Raw genomic sequence first — 12,620 nt, forward strand, 5'->3', positions numbered from 1 at the left:
CTCCTAGCCAACGATCTCTGCCTGTACGGACGAAGCTTTAAGAACACCTTCTCTCCCACCGCGAACTCCACCTCACGCCGGTGACTATCTGCCTTTGCTTTCATTGTCTGTTGAGCTTTGAGCAACTGTTGCTTGAGTAACACCAAGTTTTCATCTCGCTCCAGCAACCAGGACTCCAAATCAGCATTGTTAGTGGAGCCATTCTCAAAAAGCAAGAGGGATGGTGGCTCGCGACCATACAGAGCCTGAAAAGGTGTCATCTGAATAGACGCATGAAAGGAGGTATTATAGCTAAATTCCACCCACTGCAGAAACTGTGCCCACGTGCGAGGTTTCTCTCCAGCAAAGCAGCGTAGGTACGTCTCTAACCCGCGATTAGTCACTTTCGTCTGTCCGTCTGACTGAGGGTGGTATGCGGTCGAGAAACAGAGACTGGTTCCGGCTAAGCGAAAGAGCTCCTTCCAGAATTGGCCCGTAAAGATCCGATCTCGGTCAGAGACAATTGTCTTCGGGAACCCATGTAAGCGGACTACCTCTTGGACAAATGTCATCGCCACATCAACTGCGGTAAAAGGATGCTTGAGGCCGATGAAATGGGCATATTTGGTGAGGCGATCCACCACAACCAGAATCGTGTTAACCCCTTCCGATTTGGGCAATCCTTCAATAAAGTCGAGAGATATGTTCTCCCACACGTTGTTAGGGATTGGCAGTGGTTGCAAGAGCCCTCCGGGTGCAAGTGTTGAGTACTTGTGACGTTGGCAAGTCTGACAGGCTGCGACAAACCTTCTGATATCCGTCATCATACCTGGCCAAAAGAACAACGCCCCAATTATTGTTTGCGTCTTAAGTACCCCCCATGACCCTCGTATTTGCTGTCGTGGTACTCACGTAAGATCACTCCAACGAGGCTGGATGTCTTGGGGACCACTAACTTCCCCTGTCGAAGTAACCGTCCTTGCACAATGGAGTAGTCAGGGTGTGTGGAGGGGTCACGGCGTAATTCCTGCAGCAGCTGAGACAGCTCTTCATCACGCTCCACCTCTGAGCCTATCTCCTCGAGCTGAATGGAAACCGGGACCGAGACTGCAAATAACTCCACAGCAGGACTTTTCCTTGATAGCGCATCAGCCGCTTTGTTCTCAAGGCCTGGCTTGTAGTGGATGTCGAAATCAAACCCAAGAATCTTCGTCAACCAACGCTGGTACTCCATGTTTATTTCCCTCGGCTCCAACAAAAACTTGAGGCTCTTCTGGTCAGTTCTGACGATGAACTTCCGTCCCAACAAGTAATGTCGCCACTTCTGAATAGCGAAGACTATGGCCATGAGCTCTCTCTCTCATAAACTGATTTGTGTTGCTGTCGTTCTGTTAGGGCCTGGCTAAAGTATGCGATCGGTCGTTGATTCTGCATCAACACCGCCCCTAGCCCTACTCCCGACGCATCAGACTCCACGACAAACACTTCGTTGAAGTCAGGTAACGCAAGCACTGGTACGGTGGACATAGCCTTCTTCAACTGCTGGAACGCTGCAGCTGGCTCCTGTGTCCACTTGAACTGATCTTTTTTAAGTAATGTTGTGAGAAGTCTGGCCACATCTCCATAGCCTTGCACAAATTTCCGATAGTAACCCGTCAAACCCAAAAAGCCCTGCAACTCCTTCACCGTCTTCGGTTCATTCCACTCGACCATTGCTCGGATCTTCTCGCTATCCGCAGCTACCCCGTCTGCACTGATCACGTGCCCCAAGTACTCTACACGAGCCTTTCCGAATTCGCACTTCTTCCGGTTAGCATATAGCTGATGCTTCCTCAACACCTCCATTACCAGCCTTAAGTGCTCCTCATGCTCTTCCGGTGTGCGACTGTATACCAGTATATCATCGAAGAACACTAGCACAAACTTCCTCAAGTAGCTCCTAAACACCTCATTCATTAAGGATTGAAAAGTGGCAGGAGCGTTTGACAATCCGAACGGCATGACTAAGAACTCGTAGTGGCCGTCATGAGTGCGAAATGCTGTCTTTTGAATGTCTTCGGCCTTCACTCGAATTTGATGATACCCTGACTTTAGATCGAGCTTGGAAAAAACTACCGCTCCCTGTAGTTCGTCCAGCAACTGATCTATCATAGGTATGGGGTAACAATCCGCAACAGTGACCTTGTTTAAGGCCCTGTAATCTGCACAAAACCTCCAGCTTCCATCTTTTTTTTTCACCAATAAAACTGGACTGGAAAACGGACTGTTGCTGTCACAAATGATCCCTGCAGCAAGCATATTTGCTACTTGCTTTTCAATCTCTTCGCGCTGCGCCTGAGGGTATCGAAACGGTCGGACACTGACTGGACTCGCATCCTTCTGCAACAAGATTGCGTGTTCCTTGCCTCTGGATGGCGGCAGTTCTGTTGGCTCTGCAAACACCCCTTCATACTCCTCCAAAATAGAACGCAAGCCAACAGGTACAGCTTCCAACTCCACTGACTTTCCTTCTTCCACTGCAACTCCGTTATATTCGATCAACATAGCTTCTCCTTCCTGTTGTATAGTCTTCAAGATAGACTTGAGCGAAACGGCGGAGCAGCAGAGACTAGGGTCACCTTGCAACACGTATCTCTCCGTCCCTATCTTGAAACGAAGGATCTGTAGCTTCCAGTTCACCTTCATGTTACCCAATGTTTCCAACCACTGGATGCCTAAGATCACATCAACACTTCCAAGCTCCAAGGGTAGGAAGCTTGAGGTAATTGTACAACCCGGCAACACCAAATCCAAATCTCTACACATGCCTGCCCCTTTGAATGTGATGCCTCCAGCAGTCATCACACTGTATCCTCGTGTCTTGTCAGTCTCCAATTTCAACTTCTCTACGAGCTCTCTTGACACAAAGTTGTGTGTCGCTCCGCTGTCGATCAAGACTACGACATCCCTTCCCAACAACGTTCCTCGTAGCTTGATTGTTCGTGATGACGAAATTCCCACGATTGAGCTGATAGAGACCTCAGCGACTTCGACCTCCTCCTGCGTTGTCTGATACGTCCCTTCCAGCTCCATCGAGCAGTTTGAAACATCCAACTCCGTTCCATCGTCCATCACCATTAACACCACCACTTCCGCTTGTGCACACTTGTGTGGGTATACATACTTCTCGTCACACCGGAAACAAAGACCCTCAGCCTTCCACTTCGCGACTTCAGCTGATGTCAACCGTCGGAATGGAGGCTTAAGGCGGTTATGATTAGGTTTTGTTCCGGTAGCGTTAAGCGACGTCGTGTTTGACTGGTTAGGCTTAGTTTTGTTTTGGTTCGGTCCAGACCCTGTCTGTTGGGCCTGCTTCCCATTTTGGGCCTGAAAACACCCGTTCGACGCACGGCTCGTCTTCGTCGCCGTCTCATCTGCTTCCTCCGCCGGATCTCCTCCTCCCGACCACTCCTCCACCAACAACGCGACATCCATCACCTTTTGCAACCCCTTCGCCCCCATCAGTTTCACTCCTGCCTTAATCTGGGGTCGAAGACCGGATACAAAAACCAGCTCCAAAATCGGATCAGATATCTCCGGCGCATTAGAGGCCAATGCAATAAACTCCCGACGGAAGCTACGCACGGTGCCTGTTTGTTGCAAACGGAGTACTCGTTCGCCAGCGCTTGTGTTAGTTGTTGTTGTAAACTGTTCCAACACTCTAACTTTCATCTGCTCGCAACTCAGGAATGGGTTTCGAGTCCGCTCCCAACGGTACCATGGTAGCGCATCACCGGTGAAGCATATCCGAACGGCCCTCAACTTCTCCTCGTCGGTAAACTCGCCGATCTCGAAGTATTGCTCCACCCGAAGTACCCAACTCTCCGCTTCCTCGCCAGTGAAGAGCGGGATCTCGATCCTTCGTGTTAAAGACTCTTCCCTCCCGTCATAGGCCAACAGTGGTGACCGTTGTCGAGTAACAGATCCAACTCCTGGACCCATTACTGACGCCGATCGACCCCTGTTAACACTCAGAGGTTCCTCCAACACCTCTTTTCCGGATCCTTCCCCCTTGTACAGCGCTGGTTTGGCCGAGTCGACTGGGTTGGAGATCAGATCAGAGGATATCAGCCCTGCCTCTCGCTGATCCCTTCCCTCTGACTGATCTACCTTCCTCAGCTCGAGTCGCTCAAACCCACTTGCCATCATCCGCATCATCTCGTTCATCCGCTCCTCCATGGTCGAGAGCTTTCCTTCCACCGCGACAAACCTCTCATCGTCACGTTGGATCAGCTCCGCCACCTTGTCGTCGTTCTTCTTTGGTGCCATCGCAAGTGTCCAGGTTTGTCTTGCTCTGATACCAAGTTTGTTACGACTAGGGGATCAAGCAAACGATTGTAAAGAAACGAAGTTGTATTTACTTATAGAACAAGCAAATACAACGATAGAGTTTTTCACAGGAGTTCTCTCTCTCCTATAACAATGATCGATCCTCTCTCTCGATAACAAACTCTCTTATTCTCTACTACTTTTATAATAAGCAAAAGCAATTAAACACGTCACCAACATCCCATGTGCGTAGCCCCAAAGCCGTTAGTGACGATTCCTCCTTATCCTCTTTATTCCTCAGTCCTTCTAGAAGCTTCTTCCTCCTTAAGCCGTCTTCTGTTTTGGGCCTCTCCTCTGATACTGGTACAGAATCGGTGGCCTTATAGACTCGTACGTAACATACTCTCCGTGATATGATATCCACTCGTCCCTCTTTGTATCATCGTCAACTTTTTTTTACGCCTATAATCCCTAGTTTTCAGAGTGTGAAGAGTTCCCAAAAGGTCACCTCATGGACATCAATGTTCGAATCCTCCTCTCCCTCTCAGCTCTCTGCGCACTTGGTGTGCTTTTCAGCTTCTCAAGCTCTTCCGTCAGATAAATCCCCACTTGATCTATATAGTTGAGTAGCTCTGGAGTGAGGGCCTCCTCTCCATCAGATAATTCTTCTTTGAGTGAGAGCAACTTCTGCTGAACCCAAGCGATGGAAGAGGGGTGGTTGACTCCAGCGGATGCAACAGCACTGGCCAAAGAATACCTGAGCTCGAGCTGAGACAGTGGTACACGGTCAACTGCTCTCCTTCTCTCAGTACCCGCCTGCAGAATGGACTATGGCTAAACAAGCAAGCCTTACGCAAAAGTCGTTGTTAAAAGCAAGTGAGGCGAGTCTAACCCTAACAACAGCAGTATCAAGGAGGGGCCTTGGACCAACCACTGCTCTCCTTCTCTCAGTACCCACCTGCACAAAAGATTATGGCTAAACAAGCAAGCCTTAAGCAAAATTGGTTGTTAAAATTGAGTGAAGCTAGGCTAACCCTATTCATATCAGTGGTATCAGCGAGGGCCCTCCTTGAAGGTGAAGCACGAGGACGAGGACGAGGCCTTCCACGCCGCCAAATACCACCTCTTGCTTGCACAGTCCATGTAGTTTCATCGTCAACGAAGATCCTTCCGTGCTGTCTGTTGAGAAACAATGATGCAAAATCAATTTGTCGTTCGAGTCTATCGCGCCCTTCCGCCATCTCCGCTTCTGCAAATTGGTTAACTAGACGGTTAGAATCAATTGATCTTTTTGGGTCTAACCAAAAAAAAAAAACCGATTCGAACTAAACCCTAATTTCATTCCTTTCCATAAACTCATCGAACCTAGTTCTCTACGATCCTATGATCCTAGTAAAAGAGCAATCGGTGGTTCATCGAGATGTTTACCTTTGATATATGTTTACTCTAATCGCTTGGTGTTATGTGAGAGAGAGACGTTGAGACTTTAGAGACACACACGCGAGGCTCTCCTCTGGTTTGGTTTAAATACATTTGAAAACAAGCTGTCCCTAACGGGTATATTTTTTTTTCAAATTACTATTACCTTTCAAAAACGAGTAATGATTTTTGAAACTGTTTTTTTTCTTTTTTTTTTTTGATAATCTAGGTAATCCGGACACCCCGGAGGGAACACGGCTAGCACCTAAGTACACCTCCGCAGAAGGCATCCTGGAGGACCGCCCTTTTCACTTGTTTGTTTTTTGTTTTTTAGTTTTTTTGTTTTTGCTAATAATGTAAACTAGGCTAAGATCCGCGCAATGCGCGGAATAAACATTTTATATACAAATAATAATTTATATATTATTATTTATTTTATGTTTTTTAAATATTATGAAACTAGATGTTTTGCCCTCGACGAGGGCTTAAACATTTTTATAAATTTTTGAAAAAAAATTTTGTATACTATCTTCATTATACTAAAATAAATCTTAAAATAACTTAATATTATATTTTTAATTATATAATTAAAAACAAATATTTGATTAATATTTAATTATATAATTTATGTTTTTAACTTTTTACTAAAATACTTTTTCAGATAACAATATAATATATATATAAATTATCTTTTTTAATTATCTTTTTAGATTATGGATAATTCAATATTCAATTTTTAATTATATAATTTAGAATTTTATTTGATTAATATTTAGTTATATAATTTATGTTTTTAAAATTTTACTAAAAAACTTTTTCAGATAACATTATAATATATACATAAATTATCTCTGTTTAAATTATATTTTCAGATTTTGGATAATTCTTACTGTTGTTAATTTTAATTTATTATCTAATCAAATAAATTAAAATTGTTTTTTTATTTTTTAATTTATCTATACATTTTATTCATTAAGGGTGTAAACGATATTAACCACTCTATAAAATTTATTTGATTAACCTAATTATATAATTTATGTTTTTAACTTTTTACTAAAATATTTTTTCAGATAACAATACAATATATATAAATTATCTTATTTTAATTATCGTTTTAGATTTTGGATGATTCAATATTCTATTTTAATTATATAATTAAGAATTTTATTTGATTAATATTTAGTTATATAATTTATGTTTTTAACTTTGTACTAAAAGACTTTTTTCAGATAACAATATAATATATACACAAATTATCTCTATTTAAATTATATTTTCAGATTTTGGATAATTCTTACTAATATTAAATTTAATCAATTATCTAATCAAATAAATTAAAATTTCGTTTTTAATTTTTTGAATTATTTATACATTTTTTTCATTAAGGGTATAAACGATATTAACCACTCTAACTTTTAACGTGAGAGCTCGATTCTAAAAATTTACTTCGCAAATAATTAGGTGTTTTGCCCGCGATGCGGGCTTAAACATTTTTATAAATTTTTGAAAAATACTTTGTACACTATCTTTATTATACTAAAATAAATCTTAAAATAACTCAATATTATATTTTTAATTATATAATTAAATAAATAAATATTTGATTAATATTTAATTATATAATTTATGTTTTTAACTTTTTACTAAATACTCTTTCAGATAACAATGCAATATATATATAAATTATCTTTTTAGATTATGAATAATTCAATATTCAATATTTAATTATATAATTAAGAATTTTATTTGATTAATATTTAGTTATATAATTTATGTTTTTAACTTTTTACCAAAAGACTTTTTCAGATAACAATACAATGTATACATAAATTATCTCTGTTTAAATTATATTTTCAGATTTTGGATAATTTTACTATTATTAATTTTAATTAATGATCTAATCAAATAAATTAAAACGGTTTTTATTTTTTAATTTATCTATACATTTTATTCATTAAGGGTATAAACGATATTAACCACTCTATAAAATTTATTTGATTAACATTTAATTATATAATTTATGTTTTTAACTTTTTACTAAAATAATTTTTCAGATAACAATATAATATATATATATAAATTATCTTTTTTTAATTATCTTTTTAGATTTTAGATGATTCAATATTCTATTTTAATTATATAGTTACGAATTTTATTTAATTAATATTTAGTTATATAATTTATGTTTTTAACTTTTTACCAAAAGATTTTTTCAGATAACAATACAATATATACATAAATTATCTCTGTTTAAATTATATTTTCAGATTTTGGATAATTCTTAATATTATTAATTTTAATCAATTATCTAATCAAATAAATTAAAATTTCGTTTTTATTTTTTAAATTATTATATATTTTTTTCATCAAGGGTATAAACGATATTAACCGCTCTAACTTTTAACGTGAGAGCTCGATTCTAAAATTTTACTTCGCATCTAATCAAATAAATTAAAATTACGTTTTTATTTTTTTAATTATTTATGCATTTTTTCATTAAGGGTATAAACGATATTAACCGCTCTAACTTTTAACGTGAGAGCTCGATTCTAAAAATTTACTTTGCAAATAATAGTATAGATAATAAAATAATAAATATATATTGAAATATTGAAAAATCGGTCATATTACGTATATAATTAAATTGGCTTGCGCATATAAATCAAACAATGACTATTGTTTAATAACGATAATTTTATGGTAAATAAATAAAAAATCAATTTTATCCATTCTATATAATATAATTAAATTTAAATGATATTAACATAGATATGAAATATATTTTTAGTAAAGTTGTTCATTAAACAAAGGTTTTAATCATATGGTTTTATGATTCTTGTCATTTTATAGCAAAAATTTAAACCATTAATAACTTTTTAATTTGAGATGTCTAATAGTTTTAGTAATTTATAAATATTTTTAATTGAATGCAAAATTAAAATATTAGTTAAGTTCTCAATATTTGTTCAATGCATATATCAATTTATAGTTTGTATTTTATATGATATGTAGTTTAATTAAATGATATATATATATATATTAATAATAACACTTATTAAATAAGATTTCTTACTCATGTAGTTTATAACTATTTATATCTTATTATACCAAAAATTTAAATCATTGATAATAAAATTTTGTTTGAGACTTTTAACAGTTTAGTAATTTATACTTTTTTAAAAATTCAAAATACAACATATACGAGAAAAAAATCTAATTTTTTTATTATATGATTAATGAAATTGTGTAATATGTTTTAATAAAAAAGATTTAAACAAAAATGATTGAGTGTATACAAATTGTTAGCAAATCTTTGTTATTAGAAATCACTAGGCAAGGAACCCGTGCGATGTCGCACGGAAACTCATTTTGTAAAAAAATACGTCAAACTCTATATATTTGCTTTTGGATAAATATATGTGTTACAAAATTATTTTGCTTGTATAATCCTTTATTGATAATATTAAAATTTTATATTTTATTTATAGGTTAGTTGTAATAAAATTATAAAATATATCAAAACCAAATAAGATATATGTCTAGTCATATACTAAATTTATAAAGTTAAGAGATCTTGTTTGAAACTATATAAAATGTATGTACATTGATTATACAGTGTATTGGAATGCTTAGATTAAGGATAAGTTATATTCCAAAACATAGAATTGTGTTAGTTTGGTAATATATATTATATTTTCAAAAAATAGAAATAACCAACTAACATGATTAATATCCACTAAAAACTATGCAATTTTGAAAATGAAAAGGCACACCTTTAAATATATATTTTTAATTTTTTTGTATGATTAGTAATTATATTATTTTATTAGGATTGATAATGATTGAATCACGCAGAAGATCATTTTTTGAAAAAATATTTGATAAATGAAATTTTTGGTGTGTTTCGGCTAAGATACATAAAAACAAATAAAATTTCTCGTTCTATATATGTTTCTTCAAAATCTTTGATGATTGTTTAAGAGATGGACCTCTTTCTTTATTTATGTGCTTTAGTTGTTTCTTATTATAGAAGTTGGGAGTTGGAGGTTACAATTGGTAACAACCGAACATTGCAATGGTTAACCAAAAGTAATGGTTAACACCAAAAGTTGCAATAGTTCATCACTGAAGTCTATCATTATCAATAGTTGTAAGGATTAACACTAAAAATTGCAATGGTTCATCACCAAAGTATAAGAGATAATTGTTAACATCAAAAGTTGCAATAGTTCATCATCACTGTCAACCATTTCCAATATTTGCAAGGATTTATCATAGTTATGATAGTTCATCACCAAATGCTACAATTATCAATAGTTACAATAATTTATAAATATTTAATATTATAAAAGTAATTAAATAATCCAAAATTTAAATTATACAAATATTTTTGGATATTTATTCTTTAAATAAATATAAAATAGATATAAAAATAAACTAAACAATTACTAATTAAAAACTTATACAAGTTTTTTTTTAAATATATGACATCAGACATTTTGAGAATCCTTTAAGATACTATGCAGTTTTTAAAATGAAAAACACATCTTAGACAAAATTATAACTTTTTCAAAACCTATAAAATTTATTATAAAAAGATATATTCTTACCACGCTAAACGGTTGAGTAATCCTCTTTTCCCCTTACAACTTCTGTGATGCACCATTTCATTGTCTTTCCGAAAGCTGCCATGGTTAATCTCTTAGTGAACCGGTTTTGGAATGCTTGTCTTCAAGTATGTTACCTTCTACCGCACACCCGAATGAGATCCCTATTCTGTTATGTAGGATGGAGATTGTTGTGTTTGGTATTGGCTCAACAGTGCTGCTTACGGCTATGATCCTCACGGACCCTTTCCTCGTCATGTTAGGCCTCTGCTCGTGGTGTGGGGTCCACTCTTCTTGTGTAAATGGTTGCAGCGAGACGCTGTGCACCCAAATCTCAGCGGTTATGTCCTCGCTCTTCACATGACCAAGTAAATAAATCAATAAGAATCATCATTAGTCAGTGTTTCTGTTTCTATCTACATAACGTTTTCTTTTAGTGTAAAGAAGTCAAAATTATATACGATCCAAATTTTAAACGCAGATGGAAACTTAGAATTAAACATAAACTAAAACATCTTGCACCCACAAGTTAAAAATTCAAAGATATCTTATAATACATTATTATAATACTTTACAAATATTATATTTTACACACTCATATGGCATCAAAAATTCGGTAATGGATCTGGAATGGGAATTTATCGATCTCTATCTATAAGCGGGCTAGAAAGTTGTGTCTCCTCGTTTCCCAAATGTATTACGGAAGCGTCGTGTTGTTCTGTGAAACTATGGCATGATCTTTATCATGTTGCATGCACCATACATCTTGGCCTTGCAACGTTTAGAGAGTACGATTAGTAACAATAACATATAAACCAAAGAACACAATACTTGACTGAAGAACATAACCGTTGAAATATGAGAACACAAAAGTTGACCAAAGACAAACCAATATAATGAGATACATAACCGTTGAAATATTAGAACATGTGTTGTCCTCATGAAACCATTTGATGATATTTTAACCGGGAGATTCATGAGACTGAAATTTATAAAAAGGGAAAGATGATTTCATGCTCCAAGAAGTTACTGACAATCATAATCAATTTAACTTACAAATTAGCGAGAAAAGCATTAGCAAGAGAATTCCGATGATTCTCCCTCCACTGTTTCCAGGCCTTATGAGAATAGAATCCATCCTAGGAAAATTAATTGTACCAAAAAACTAACAAGAAAAATCACCAAGACAAATCCTGTATATCAGAAGAAAATAATAATTGTGTTGAATTCTATATAATTGTGTTTTTCACAATTCTTTTTACACCATCAAATCATCATAATCTCACTCTCACTAATACGCATCTCTTCGCTCTCAAGTCTCAACTGGCTATTTTCAACCAGTTGTTAAACAATTTTTTTTATTTCCGGCTGACATTGATCCTAGCACTGGTTGTTTTCTCTTTTTATTTACTTTCTGTTTTTAATACATTTAGATCTCTGGTTACTATCATTAAAATCAGTGGAAGAGACTTATAATTGAAAAATGCATGGACATTAGCTATTTATAGATTTTGAAAATCTATTTGAATAGTCACATATTTTCAATTTAAATGGTTACATCATTTCAATTTAAAGGTAGTTATTTGAAAATATACTTATATGAATAGTCACAACTCTTCAAGTTTAAAAAGATACTTATATGAATGGTCACAACTTTTCAATAGTCATAACCTTTCAACTTAAATGAAATTCATAACATTTGGAATTAATTGGGATTTCTATTATTAGTAGATTAATTGCTATATATATATTTTAATAACATTAGGTAATTATGTAGTTTTATTTAAGGAAAGAATGAAGAATAACTTTTAATACTAATAAATGATTTTGTGATCAGTTTAATGAAAACTATAGTTTATATTTAGATAGACCCATTTAATTTTTTAAAGACTCGAAAATCATTTTCATGATGACACGTGTATGATTCAAATGTTGTAATGGTTCTCTTTTAATATATAGGAGATTTCATTACTAATAATAAACCTGAAACTCCTTTGCCTCCCCCTTTGCAAACCGGAAACTCCTTTTCCTCTGAAACCTCTACCCAGCGGTAAAGGCGAGACAAACAGTCAAGATGGCCACAGTTAGTGACTATCTGATCTTTGGACAGGTCCATGCATATATAGCAATCGAAAAAGCTCCCTTCGCTTCCAACACTCTTCTTAACAACCATTTTCTCCTCATTTACATTGTCTTCTTCCATCACTTTGTTCCCATTCTCACACTTCTTCGAGTCCTCGTTCATTTACATTCGCTTATTTTACTTTTAAATTAATATAATAACCAATCATAGGAAGTCTCAAGCGT

General features: G+C 35.5%; 2 protein-coding genes across 2 annotated transcripts; both read right to left on the reverse strand.

The window, feature by feature from the left end:
- Positions 1–4,791: 4,791 nt before the first annotated feature.
- Positions 4,792–5,528, reverse strand: LOC125584266 (protein POLYCHOME-like). The gene is made up of 3 exons (XM_048752483.1): positions 5,322–5,528; positions 5,180–5,245; positions 4,792–5,103 (listed from the first exon to the last, which is right to left on the reverse strand). Exons 1-3 carry the CDS (start codon positions 5,526–5,528, stop codon positions 4,792–4,794), a joined length of 585 nt encoding a protein of 194 aa, XP_048608440.1.
- A 4,872-nt stretch (positions 5,529–10,400) lies between these two features.
- LOC106412424 lies at positions 10,401–12,558 on the reverse strand. Its single transcript, XM_013853349.2, has 2 exons — positions 12,328–12,558; positions 10,401–10,667 (listed from the first exon to the last, which is right to left on the reverse strand). Exons 1-2 carry the CDS (start codon positions 12,556–12,558, stop codon positions 10,401–10,403), a joined length of 498 nt encoding a protein of 165 aa, XP_013708803.2.
- Positions 12,559–12,620: the final 62 nt, after the last annotated feature.

This window comes from Brassica napus, chromosome A2, assembly GCF_020379485.1.
Source record: "Brassica napus cultivar Da-Ae chromosome A2, Da-Ae, whole genome shotgun sequence".
Lineage (NCBI taxonomy): Eukaryota > Viridiplantae > Streptophyta > Magnoliopsida > Brassicales > Brassicaceae > Brassica > Brassica napus.